Source organism: Heloderma suspectum, chromosome 2, assembly GCF_057233095.1.
Source record: "Heloderma suspectum isolate Gila_16-S chromosome 2, 16-S_ref, whole genome shotgun sequence".
Classification (NCBI taxonomy): Eukaryota; Metazoa; Chordata; class Lepidosauria; order Squamata; family Helodermatidae; genus Heloderma; species Heloderma suspectum.
In genome coordinates, this window is record NC_139459.1 from 47,599,461 (window position 1) to 47,613,659 (window position 14,199).

At 40.9% G+C, this 14,199-nt stretch overlaps 1 protein-coding gene across 4 annotated transcripts in view; it reads right to left on the minus strand.

Annotated features, from left to right (window-relative positions):
* AGGF1 (angiogenic factor with G-patch and FHA domains 1) overlaps positions 1-13,090 on the minus strand; it is a 45,142-nt gene extending 32,052 nt beyond the window's left edge. The window contains exons 1-7 of one of the 4 annotated variants that reach the window (XM_084833420.1): positions 12,635-13,090; positions 12,374-12,436; positions 10,299-10,374; positions 8,653-8,755; positions 6,833-7,014; positions 5,718-5,849; positions 2,648-2,836 (exon numbers count right to left, since the gene is read on the minus strand). In XM_084833420.1, coding sequence (XP_084689546.1) covers positions 2,648-2,836; positions 5,718-5,849; positions 6,833-7,014; positions 8,653-8,755; positions 10,299-10,374; positions 12,374-12,436; positions 12,635-13,089 — 1,200 coding nt within the window. In that variant the 5' untranslated portion in view covers position 13,090. The remainder of the gene's footprint in view (positions 1-2,647; positions 2,837-5,717; positions 5,850-6,832; positions 7,015-8,652; positions 8,756-10,298; positions 10,375-12,373; positions 12,437-12,634) is intronic. The other 3 variants (XM_084833421.1, XM_084833422.1, XM_084833423.1) reach the window with 3 other exon arrangements.
* Positions 13,091-14,199: the final 1,109 nt, after the last annotated feature.

Genomic DNA, 14,199 nt, shown 5'->3' on the forward strand with positions numbered 1-14,199 from the left:
GTACTTGTCAGAGACAGGAGGAGTTGTTAGCATAGGTAAGGAGGCAACCATAGGAATCCTGCCTACACATCTGCATCAGTCAGTTGAAAAATCAAACTGTTATCCCAGAAACCTACTGATTATAGATGGAATGTAGAAAATTTATTCATTTCTTCACAATCTACCCCTCTAGAACTGTACAGTAACATGTACTCAGGCCTTCTGTGAAATTGCCTGCTTCCCCAATAGTACACAACCGCTCCTGTCCCCAAATCCTTGCAGCCCTCCAAATGTTTGGGCCTACAACTCCCATCAGCGCTAGCCAGCACAGGCAATGGAAGTTGCCCACCCCTGTCCTATACTACCAAGACACCCAACAGAAAGACAAGTGGATAGTGGATAATGGGGCTTGGATGCTTTTCACTTTGCTTTCGAAGATCCTCTTTAACAAGTTTGTAATATTTTCATAGAATCTTTCTTTCACAGGCATACACTCTTTTAAAAATCCATGTTTCTCTCCCCTCTTTTCAGCTTGATGGACCTGTACAGAACTCCAAGGAAGAATTTGGTACATGCAATGAAACATGAGAGTGTACTCCTGATTTCACTTCCCATAAGAACTCTTGTCTACCTCTCTTAAGAAGTTGACATTTGACTAACACATGAGAATGTAGCAAAAACAAGGCTTGATATTTTGTACAACTGCTTTATTTGACTCATGGTCCTGAAGTTCCCAATCCCTATCCACATTTCCTTAGTGCTCAATCTTTCAAAGACACATTGCTTTTTCCGAATTCCCTTTGTTTTAGTCTGAGAGCAGCATTACTGGTTGTAATTTTGTTTTGCTACCTAAAGTACTTTTTAATTAGTTGTTCAGCCCAAATCTAGCCAAACCATTGTTATGTCAACATTCTTCTTTTCAAAAGCATTTCATTGTGCATGCCAAATTAACTAAAATAAAATATTAAAATAAAAGCATCCACACAGTCTATCTATTTAACTAAGTATATTCAAGTCATGCTAAATACACCAGAATGAACTTCCTGATGTAAAAAGCCTTTTTTCTATTAAAAAATGTCTACACTCCAGGCTATAACAGGCTAATATATGCAGCGTTGGGCAGCCAATATGCCAATGTTCTATCTACCTACTCTTAACTGCTGCCAAACTATAAGCAGTAGTAATAGATGTAAAACAAACTTGTTTAATTCACTTCATCAATGATGGCCAAATACAAATTGAAGTTTGATAGCCCTGCTAATTAGATGTTCTCAGCAGAATGCAGGGCAGATGCTAGTTCATCATAATTATTTATATCCCACCTCTAAGGATACACATCCTTCCAGTTATGTCACCTTTGTGATGTGCATACATCCTGAGTTTGGGCAATAAGTGAGATGAGTGGTCAAATGGCAAACTACAAACTGCCTCAAAAGCAGGATAATCAGCCTCCTATATAATTTAAGAAAGAGTACATTGCCTGTCAAGAAGAATATATTGTCCCAATATTATCTGCAGGAGCAGGAAATTCTAGATGACTCAAAACTAAGTGAACAAAGTCAGTCTACAACACGGATGGGAAACTTCGGGAGGTCCAGGGGCCATTTTTGCCCCCGATCCCTTGCAGACCACCCCCCACCCCATGGGTACCAAACAATAATTAAATAAAAATGTTGAAAGGGCATCCACAGTGGCTATGGAGTGTCAAAAGGGTCAAAATTAGCCTGCTAGCAAGCTAGTTTCAACCCTTTGGGTGCACTGTAGCCACTATGGACGCCTCTTTTTTTAACAGAATTAACTGAATTTAGGGGGGGAAGAGCCATTTTTTGGACTGAATTTACTGAATTTGGGTGGTGAAGCATGGGCCACAGCAGGGGCAGCACATGGGCCCTGTGTTGCCTACCCATGGTCTACAAGAAAGGCAAACCCCAATGTTGCTAATTAATCACACCAACAGGAGAACTTCCTTCCACTAGTCAGAATAAATCAAAGCTAGATCTATATACATTGTTCTGGGAAGTACCCCCACCCCCCATACATACACAAACCAACTAGCTCCAATTGTGGCAATCCCTGATGGCACTCCCCAATTGTGGCTTGCCCCAGAAGAAGGGGAAAGAAAAATCTTTGCTGATCTCAATTGGCCCTATGAGACAAGAATAACTGTCAGAAGATACCTTTTATCAATTTATCCAAATATTCTTGAACACAGTAAACCTAATTTCCCTCACAACTGTCCTGGGGAGAGTATTCCAGAACTGTACATGTTTGTTACAGAATATTATACCTCTAACAGTTAGAAATATCCATTTCCAACTTTAAAATGTATTAATGACCAATTTGTAGCTACATTCTGTACCCAGAATATTGTGGGTACAATAACAAATTGCTACAAATCTTATATTTAAGTCTCCTCCCTACTGCTCCCCGTTACACCCACCCACGCTTAATCGATTCATATCATACAATTGTATCTCAATGTGCAATTGAACAAATCTAAGAATTTCCAGTACCTGTATATTTTTTTAAAAAATTGAATTTATACCATATAAACCTTTCTTTGAAACATAGTTCATGCTTACCTGACATCAGAAATATGCTAATGTTAACATAAGTGCACCACAGACCACATTTTAATTTACTAAAAAGTCACTGGTTGAAAAGGTACCTTATGCTCATTTGCCTTAGGCCATTCTGCATCTTTTCTTTTCTTTTTGCCTTTTCTGTCTTTGCTGTGCTGAGCTGTTCCAGTTCTATATGACTGTAGATCCACTCGTGAATGGAACTGATATCGGCCACTCTCAACATCACAGTAGTAATAAATTCCAGTGGTTGGATCATAATACAGCTGGTTTTCCTTTAACAAGTACAACACATCCCTTAAAATGATAAACAAGCTGTGCGCTAAGATACCAAGAAGTGAAACTAAGTGCATATTTAGAAAAGGAAATAGAAAGTTAGCTAGAACAAAGCAAATGTAAACGAGTAACAGCCACAAAGGCTTCAGTATACTATGTAAGAGTTTATCATACATTATATATTACACACACATGTATATGATCTGTTTAAAAGAATAGTGAATTAGATAGTCCAGGCATCAAGAGAGTTGAGATATGTCAGCAAGACCATCAGAATAACTTCTGACATTTATGTATGCTTTTTCTTCTGCATGAATACAAAATAATCTTTAGCAAAAGGTCAAAAGCATAAATAAAAACAAACAAGACACATCTGGGTGAATTACACACATTCTGCTAAACAATGAAGTATGTTTAACTTTAAACACATGCTTCAGTCAACCAGACTTTGGGACTGAAGAATGGTATGCGTTTTAAAATGCGAGCGCTAATCTTTAACCTATTTTCATTACATCACAATCTGGATCGGCAAAGACATATCACAGTCAACACTTCACAATTTAGTTCATGAAAATACTTTGCAGAGGAATATGGTACATAGTAATTGAGTTGTCATTTTGTTAATTGTCATTCCACAGGCCCAAATAAGCAGGTATTCTTCCTAATTCTCTATTTGTGTAAAAAATAGAACTGTGCCATACCAAAAGAAGTGCATGGTTTCAGTTGTGCTCTTTTCAGTCTTTTGAAAGGTAACTTTTTGTCTGAAGCAATGTGACACCAAAAATTATGGTACATTTCTAGGGTAAGGGCCTCAGTACTTTTCCAGACCTTTGCCATTTCTAGTTTTGCAGTCACTAGCATGAATTTGACTAGCTCCTTAGAGACCACTGTTTTATTTTGACCTTCAAATAAGTTTAATAGTGTAATTCCTTCACTAGATTTTGTCCTATAATCTTATTCATCTTTTCAAGGTCCTATCCCAGAATACGGACACTCCCCGACAGTTCCACTATAAGTGTAGATATGCGTCCCCCTGCTCTGCCTACGGCCCTTCCAACATTTCAGTAAACATGAACTAGCAATGTGTGTCATCTTAACTGGGGTAACTGAACACGTTGGGAGTTCTCTAATATGTGCTGAAACAGATTTCAGGGGCTTGCCTTTCCAGATGTGCCTCCATTGTTCCTTTTTTTTCCTAGCTCAATTTCTCCACCACACCAATCTGAGACCAAATAAGGAGTTTGTGGGCTCCTCTAGAAGCAATCTGTAGAATCCAGACACCAGCTCTCGAGTCACAACTTGCTTTACATGCTATCAGCTCAAGCAGTCCAAGGGATCTAGCAGCTTGACTTCGTACAGTTGGGCTATCAATAAAGTACCATACTTGATGTATGTACTTGGAGCCAATAAACTTTTGACATTTGAGAGTTTCCTGTATTTAGAATTTGGGGAGTGTTTCTTCACACTCACCCCTCCAAAGTATTTAAGTCTACCTATATCATCCTTCTCCCACTACATGAACTAAGTTTGTTTCTCCTCAGTAAAAGGATGAATTATCAATTATTGGGATTAGTGGCAACAAGTATGGGGCAAACTTCCCTTGGGGACTCTCAATGTGTAGGTCAAGAATTGGTTTGTCACTCTTTGCATGTTTTTAAGCTCACCGAGTAGAAATGGAAGCACACATACCAAGTGTTTTCCATTGGTTACCGATTCTATTTCCACCCACCTTATTACAGATAAAAGAGGCCTTCATGGATTTGCTATATATTTTTCTAAATTTGGGGATATCCAACCACTTAGAGTACCTTTCTTGGAAAGGGAGTCTTTTACAAACCTTCAGACATTTACTTGTGTGTACGTAGATGTTCAGTATTTGCTGCCAATTCATTAAGGTTTTTGAAGAGAGCAGAACTGGAAGCACTTGAAGAAAAATCCATTAACTTTTAAGAACTACATCTAAAATGAGGTAACCGCTAAATTCTTCACTTCACAAATTGGTCTCATATGAAAGTGCTGAGGGAAATATGGCTGGGGTTTCCTCACTACACATCAATGCAGACCTGCTAAAATATGCACGATCATACAACCACTGATACCATCCAGGCAACCAACTTAGGATCATTTCCTTTTGAAATGATTAGAGCTTCATCATTCCAAAACATATTACACATTGCTTTACACGTTCTATGGAATAGGAATTACATGAGAGGCTATGTAAAAATGCTTTGTTGTGCAACTTAAGAGATATCAAGAGCAAGAAGTTACAAAATGATGATCTCTAAAAAAAGCTGGATTGCACATATTCCTTCAACCTTCCTTTTAAAATTCAGAAAGTTATCCTGGCCAGGTTAAATTGGTAAGAATTTCTAGTGCATATCTGCAATGAAAATTGGGTTGAATGGAACTGGTGTCATTCCACTATCAGGATGCACTTTGATCCAGCAGTACAAATTCTGTCAGCAGAATGGGGAGGGAGGGAGGTGATTTTTGGCGATTCCCTCACCAGCCCTCTGTATCATCTCACATACTGTTCCAAAGTGTCCCAACCCTCCAGAGCAGATGGGGGGGGGCTGCAGGAGTGAGGGGGAAATGCCAAAAATCACCTCGCTCCCCATTCTGCTGATGGAAGCCTCTGCTGGATCAAAGATGCCTCCATCAGCAGAGTGACATCAGTTGGATACAACCCCTTATGTTTGGCCAATTCAGTATTTATATGGATGTTACCCATTACTTTAAGGGAAAAAACCCATTCACGGTCAAATCACAAAATTTGTCTCAGCAAAACTGATATCAACAAGTCCTATAAGTAGCTTACATTTGTTAGTTGATAAATACACATTTATTTTATGTGAACAAAGCATCAATTCAAATATTTACCGAGTTATAGTAGAATCCAGTGCTATGGTCGTAATATAATCCGGTGCTTTCATCATATATAAATCCTGTTTGTGATACAGCAGCCTCTGCAGCAGCTCTTAAACTTTCTGCTAATGAAAGATCTTCTGGTTTCTAAGATTAAGAGACGCAACATAAATGATTATATTTATGTAGCACTTTGAAATACACAGTAGGTTTTGCATACTTCCTTTCATTCCTACTCATAACAACCGTATGAAGTACACTGCTATCTCAGTCTATAGATGAGGAATAGCAGCACAAGAATAGTGATATGCCAAAGGCAATGAGTCCCTGACTAGGATCCAATTCTAGGCTCAACAGTCTGCTCACTGGAAGATATTGCTTTATAAAAATTGCCGAGTCTGCTTTTCCGACATTATACATTATTACCATTGGAGTCAAACGTGAATCCCATCCCATTTATCTTTAAAAAAAAATATAATTCTATATGAAAATGTTAAGAAATCACATTAATAAAACTGCTACACATACAAAGAGTGCTACAAATATAACTAAGGATCTACTTACAAAACAGAACAAAGTATACTTTCAGTTCATAATACGAAACCATTAAAATAGACATCCCACAACTTAAACTAGATAGGCGTTTGGACCATCAGCTTCCCTACATAGGCACAACAGCAGTCATCAATTTAGCGGGGAGCTGCTAAATGGAACCAGGCAAGAGGCTTTGGGAGGCAAGGAATGACCTTGGTGCAACACTGCTGAAAAACGTTTTGAGACACAAGTGGGCCAAAGGCTAGCTAGCCAGTTCTGTCTCTTTCCTTACACAGTATTCTGCTGTTATCTTAAGCAGCATAAGGTACGATCAGATTGAAATCAGAAGACAGAAAGTATCAGGACCCAATGTAGTGTACTGTACAGAAAATCTGTCTTGGATTAAAGACACTCAGGTTCAAGATGACTCACTCAGCCATTAAGCTCATTTGCACCATTGAGGTTCATGGCTCATCTCTTAGCCTGAACTGACTTACAGAGCTGTCATGAGAATAAAATGGCATAATCATGTATGCCACCACCAATTCCTTGGAGGAAGAACAAGATATCAATATGATAAACAAAACACAGCTTACCTGCACATTATGGATTACATTATCCTGCTCCCCATGCTCATCATGCTTTGTGCCATTAACATCTGGGTGGTCACCTAATTGTAACTGGTCTACACAATTAGGGTTTGATCCTTCACTATCATTACTTGGCTGTAAATCTTGAGGCTCAGAACTGTTGTAATAATTATGATAATAGTAATAATCTGAAAAAGGTTATAAATTAAATGCATTAGCAAAGTTGTTTTACTTTCTATAAAATAATTTATATAGAAATGTATATCCTGCCTTCTAGAACCCATGTACCACCCAGAGTATCTCAACTGAAAATCACATAACAATATAAAATAATACATCCAATAAAAATACAAAAGCAATAGAGAGACTAGAATTATACCTGAAACAACCTTTAAACAAAACACTTAGCACTGTCTGCTGGAACATAAATGGCTTCACCAACCAAAAATTACATCCAGAGAAGGGGCCACCTGTACTTCACAGGGCAAGGTGTTCCACAATACTGGTGCAGCCACTGAGACGGTCACTTGTCACCATCTACCCTCTCCTTCTGAACGTAGGGAGCCAGCAGGTTGGTATGGGATGAGGCAATACTTCAGGTAACCTGACCTCAACTGAAACCATTTAGGGATTTAAAGGTCATCACCAACACTTCAGCTTGTGCCCAGAAGCAAGCTGACAACCAGCACAGATGTTGCAGGATATGTGCAACATGATCCTATGGACACAAACCCACTAACATCCTTGCTGCTGTATTCTGGACCAACTGCAGCTCCAAAGACTCTTCGAAGATAGCCCCACATAGAACATGTTACAGCAACCTAATCTTGATGAAAGTAAACCATGTGTTACCAAAGCCAGGTCTGTCTTCCTCAGGAACTGGAGCACCAACCTAAACTGGGCAAAGGCACTCCTGGACCCCATAACCTGGTCACCCTGATACAAAGCTAAATCCAGGAGCACCCCCAAAATGTGAATATGATTTTTCAAGGTGAGTACCACCCCATCCAAAACAGGCTGAATCCCTATTCTGGAGCCTCTCTTTCCCCTAACTAGGAGCACATCTGTCTTGTTTGGATTAAACTTCAATTTGGCAGCTCTCAGCCCACCCATTACCATCTCAATGCATTGGTCTAGAGCCCCAACAGGAAAGAGAAATAAAGCTGTGTGTTATCTGCATATTTGTGACAATGCACTCCAAATGTCAGATGACCTCTCCCAGCAGTTCCATGTAGATGTTAAACAACACGAGGGACAGAATCAGTCTCTGCAGGACACCGTACACTAATCACCAAGACATCAAACAGGAGTCCCCCAACATCAGCTTCAGAAACTGAACCTCGAAGGACAAGAGCCATGACAGTGCAGTGTCTACTAGACCCAACTCCACAAGTGGTCCAGGAGATACCAGGGTTAATAGTTTTGAATACCACTGAGAGGTACAGCAGAACCAACATGGGCCTGCTGAGATATGGAAGCTAGCATTAAGCAAATAGGAGCAAATTGAATTTACTACATTTTTAGGTTTTTCTTTAAAAAAAACATATTATCCTGAACTTCTGGTATCAGGCAAAATATGAACTTATCATTGGATTAGTTATACACTTGAAAATGCATCAAGGATTATTACAAACCTCATATAACTAAACAAGTAATTTATATATATTTGATAGAAAAATGGAAGGAGCTAGTTCAGCCAGACAGTTGACATTTTTCTACCTCTTAGTACAAAAGTATTTTATCAATGAGATGAATGCAATGGACAAAGATTGGTTATTTGTTAGATTATTTTAACTATCACCGAAGTTGCATCATTTGATATCTACCTGCATGTAACCATGCAGCAAAGTCTTCGGTTTGTACTTCTATGCTGGATGTTGTCTTTCCACTTCTTTCATCATTACTGATTTTCTTATCAAGTTCTTCAACCTACAAAACAAAAGTAGTAATTATAAATTGGACCTGCAGGAAAACATTGTAATATAATCTCATCCCTGAACAGGTGCTCCTGTTCAGAGTTCCAGCCAGCCATATAAACACTATAAATAGTTCAAGCAGGCCAATTCACTCTTTTCCCCCTTATGGAGTGTAAACCTGTACATTTTTCTTTTCCATCTGACATTCAACACTCTGTGGCACCTGGAAAGCACCAAGCATACTCAGTTCTCATTGGACTGTGTGTGTGTGTGTGTGTGTGTGTAGGGGGTTGCTACCCTTCAAAAATTTTTTTTTTAAATTTCTGCATATCTCAAGAGTCACCTGAGTGTGCCAATGCCTTCCCCTTGTTTCTCAGTAGCCCATTTTGACTCCAATCCTGTTGGCATGCTACAATCTGAATTTGCTATTAGAGGGAGTAATTACAGTTCACAACATACTAGACCTATACATGCCATCACAGTTAACAGTATGCCTTAACAGAAGTCTATACAATCTATAACTAGCCTGAAACTGTGGGGGCATTCTTTATCATGCATACAAATCCTATTGCTTATATGATATCTATTTGTGAGCAAATAAATATCTTATAAGCAAAATACTTAATGAACTGAAACAGAGGAAATCATAAAATTTCTCATTATGAGTTCCTGACAAAGCCAGAGAAAGCTTAATGTATTGGAGCCTTGAATTACTAGCAAATACTTCAAAAGAGAACAATACATATCACTGCAGAGAAATAACGTTCAAGAGGAAGATATTTTGGTTACGAAGAGAAGGCTAGGTGGATCCACTCACTGACATCCAGTAGGCTTTTGATGTCTGTCATGCTTTCTTTCAATTGATAGCCACTTTTCACCATGAATTTGGGCAACAAGAATTTCCACAAGTTGCTCCATGATTAAATTCATATTGTGAGAAGAGTTTATAAAGCATCAACAGGCATGTTAAGAATTAAGCTCCGGACAAATGTACCCATGCCAATGACGAAACTAGTGTATAAACTGCTCCCATATTACTATTCACTATGTAATACTTAATTTTAAGCCTTGTATGTTTCTATAAACAGACACTTTTATAAAACTCAGAAATCAATAGTAGGGAATTTTTAACCTTAGTTTTAGTTTGTCCACCTTGCATTATCAGTCACTTTCTTTCATCTCTTGTAACTTTTTTTTTTTTAACTTGTGTAATATTCTGGATATTTTCTGTTATATTGTGATGACCTAGGGTTATAAAAACAATAAAACTGAACTGTAACTGTAACATTACGATTTCAGTAATGGTTGATCTTGATATTTTAGTTGGATTTTATCTGCTGCTACTGCTATCTCTCTTACTGTTGTTTAATCAGTTTTTTCTCTTTTTTTGTTTTTATATGATGTGGGCTGCCTTTTGTTTTGTTTTTTGTTTTACTGCTGAAGGGTGAGATATATATTTTCTAAAATAAATAAGAAAATCAGAATGACTGCAGAAGCACTTCTGTGAGCAATAATCAAGGGGAATGGGTCACAACTTGGTTGTGTAGAGCACGTACTTTGCATGCATAAGGTCTCAGGTTCATTCTTGGCACCTTCAGGATTTCAGACAGCAGGGCTGGAAAAGGTTTGTGCCTGAGGAGAGTTGCTGCAAGTTAGACAATACTGGGCTAGATAGGCTAAAGATCTGTATCAGTATAAGGTGGCTTCATATGTTCATAAGGTATTAGGTAACATGGAACAGTACCTAAAGGGTAAATGTTGGGAAAGTAACAGTTGGGGACATCTATGGAGAAAGGCCCAACATTACCTGAGAATGGAAGATTTTTTTCTGCGAAGACACCTATGGACTCAAATCACCAGTCTATCTGAAGAACAGCAACATCAGGATCATCTCTGGGAACAGAGATCCCTTCATACTAGTAACTGAAAATTTCTTTATGCCATTCTGAAGAAAGTTGTATTTGACTGACCCTCCAAAAGAAGAAATAGCAACAACATTGTTGCCAGCCAACACAACTTAGGGTAATACACTGTATTACTTCCATTATCTAAGGAATCTATAGTGTGGAGAGCGACTTGGAGTACCCTCTGAATAGTGTATACATAGACTGTATTATTCTTCCCATCAGTGTTTCAAGTGTGACATGGAAACATTATAACTTAAACTGATAGTATGTTATCATTTTGTTAAAGGTAGTTCTATTTGTTGCTTTGTTAGTTAATATTTTTAAGTTAAACCTATTTCTTGTTAGATTATTGCAGAAGAAAAGATACTAATAAGTTAAGTCTCATTAATTTCAATGGGAACTAACCGCAACTAACTGCCTGTCTACACAGGCATCTGTCTACATGACTACTGCCATGCTGTGAGAGTTCAGTTTTTTGTTTGTTTGTTTGTTTAAAGTGAATATGCAGGGATAAAAGAATCTCATAAAAGGTTTTAGACTAGAGGCTGATGGCACAGTTAGCCCAAAACTGTATCCAACCCATTCACTTTTAAATTACCACAGCAAATCAGGGTCATATATGCAAGGAAGTACAGGACTTCTCAAGCCTTAGAGTACCTCTACAAAAGGAGGCAAGCTGCAGGACAGCGGCTGGACAAGTTCTGAATAAGTGATAAAGAGCAGGAAAAGTTCTCAAAATGTGGCGGTAGCAGGGCGCTTATGGAAAAATACTGAAGGGCAGTATGGAAGGGCTTACAATGTATGAAAGGATGTGGCAGGGTATTCAGGATGCATACAGTGGAATGGGTGACAGAAGGAGTGACAGCTACACAAGGGTTATTATGAGCTCGCTAGGATTTATTCTTGGAACCTGTTTGTAGGTCTCAGCCCTGGAATGTGGCAAGTAATAATACAGAAGGAAGTGCCTAAAGTCAGATTTCCTTTACCATCAAAATAATTTCCTATTGTGATTGCAATAATCCCTATCAGTGTAAAGGCTTCTAGGCAGGCACCAGACCTAGCATTGCAATGTTTTTTGTTTTGTTTTTAAAGGAGACACAGTGTAAGAGGTTGGTTGGTTAATGACTGGGTTAAAGACAGAGAGAAGAGAGTACAGGGTACAATACAATGCAATATCCAAGGAAGAGCTTGAAATAAATAGCAGCCTCGAGTGTCAGATGGGTGCCTGCCCATACAGCCACTTCCATGCTGCGAGGGAAGTCAGCTTATAAGCAAGAACCAGTATAGTATAGTAATTAGAGTGTGGGATCAAGAAGACCCAGATTCAAAACCTCACCCAACCATGAGGCTCAGTCAGTTACCAATCACCATCTCTCAGCCTAACCTACTTCACAGTACTGCTGGGTGGGGTGTGGAACCACGCACGCTGCTCAGAGCAATTTGGGAAAAGGACAAGATATATGCATTAATAAAAAAAGCAGAGAGTACTTATGAAGAGTCACATTCCTCCTGGTGGGGCTCTTTTACCTTCAACAACTACGTGACAAGCAACAATTCAGTCGCATAGTGTTCCCTGGGGTGGGGGGCAACATGGCCGAGGAAAGCTACACCAGTGTGGTGTAGTAGTCAGAGCGCTGGGCTGGGTCTCGGGAAATCCTGGTTCCAGTCCCCACTTGGCCATGAGGCTCACTGGGTGGCTTGGGGCCAGTCACTGACTACCCTACCTGACAGGGTCGTTGGTGAGGATAACAGGAGGTGCAGGAGACCATGCGAGCCCGCTTGGGTTTCTTGCAAGAGAGAAAAAGGCAGGATATAACTGCAACATAAAATAAATAAGCTGCCTGTCACCCGAAGAGCCCGCCCAAGGCGCGCGCACGGGGTGGGGCCGTCCCGTGGCGATCTCATTCGGGAGGGGGCGCTGCCAGGGGGGGCCCCAGGGCGGCGCCTCCCTCCGCGCGGACCCCTCGCTCCCTCTCGGCCCGTACCCGTCTCCGTAACTTGGCGGCGCTGGCCTGGGCTTTGAGGCGCAGCTTCTTCTCCCGCTCCAGGCGGCTCCGGCAGGCGCCCAACTCCGCCTCCAGCGCAGCCAGCTCCTCCCGCAGGGCCACCACCTCGGCGCCCGGCTCGGCCATCCTTCGCTCCCCTCCGACGGCGCGGCGCGGGCGCTCCTCAGCGGCCGGCGCAGGGGCGCAACCGCCAGGCGAAGCGAGGCCACGGAGCCAAGCGGCAGCAACGGCCGCGCCCCGGCGCCGCCCGCGCCCCGGCGCCCCTCGCAGTCATGGCAGCGGCCGCGCGGACAGGCCGGCCGCGCCCCCTCCCGCTCGCTTCGCAGGCCGCTGTCGCGGGGGCCGGCTGAGGAAACGACGATTAAAAAAAAAACTTTCTCGGGGACGCGACATAACCCGGATGTTGTTCTTACGGAAAAGGGAAGTGACGCCATAGTTGAGGGCGCAGGGAAGACCATAGCTCCAAAAAAAAAAAAATCAAAATGATAGACAGATACAGAGGCTGAATTCAGCAGTCCATGGAAACGCTGCCGTTATTTGAACGGAACTGCGGATTTAAGTTGCATTTAAACGGAAACGCGTGGGCTAAAAAAAAAAAAATGATGGGCCACAGCAGATGCATAGTTCTGTCTTCACCTGAGAGGGTATTTCGTGCGTAAAAACAAAGAGCTGTGCTGGTCTGATGGTGCAGGTGGGGGGCTGGACCCTGAGGCCAAAGCCCAGGGCCTGCAGGCCAAGGCTCCACCCAGAGAGCAGCGGGTGGTGCAGGCAGGAGAAGCAAACTTCATTCAATTCCGGTAGTCGTGATGGTGCTATGATTTAAGGGAGTTTAAAATGCAAAACTGCACCTGCTCAGAGTTGTTTCCGTCTTCTTTTTTAAGCAGGGTTGGCAACCGGTTGTGTTGTTGCTGTTCTAACATACCAGGAAAGCAGAAGCAGTTGCAAACCATGGAATGGCAGTTGAAGGGGTGGGGAGAAGAGCAATGTTAACTGTGTGCTTTATAACTGCGGTCATCAGTTACACATGGCCATCTAAACCTGCCCACCCCATAAGCCCCTTAATTCCAGGGTCCAAACTTACCTAGCTGCTGGTCCATGAGGGAAACAATCCCAAACCCACAGTTTGTTTGTTTGTTTGTTTATTTATTTATTTATTATTAAATGTATTAATTGCCCATCTGGCTGGTCACCCAGACACTCTGGGCGATCTACAGCATATAATAAAACAGTTTAAAACAATAAAATTCTACAATAAAAACGTTTTCTAAAATACCCTAACCCACCCCAAATGCCCTTTACTAGGGTCAACCAAAATTCCACAAAAAAAAGTTTAGATAGACCCGGATTACTAGGTGTAATCTGATACCTGTAACACCTACCAGTGACAAATTCATTCAGCCTGTGAATCTCAATTTTAAGACTGGCTGTAAACTGCAGGTCTCATGGCCACAACATCTGGCTAAATTTTTGGACTTTTCTGTTTCTTCCCCCAGCCCCTGCTTTTTATCACTTAGCCTGATGATGTTCTGGAGAACTCCAATACT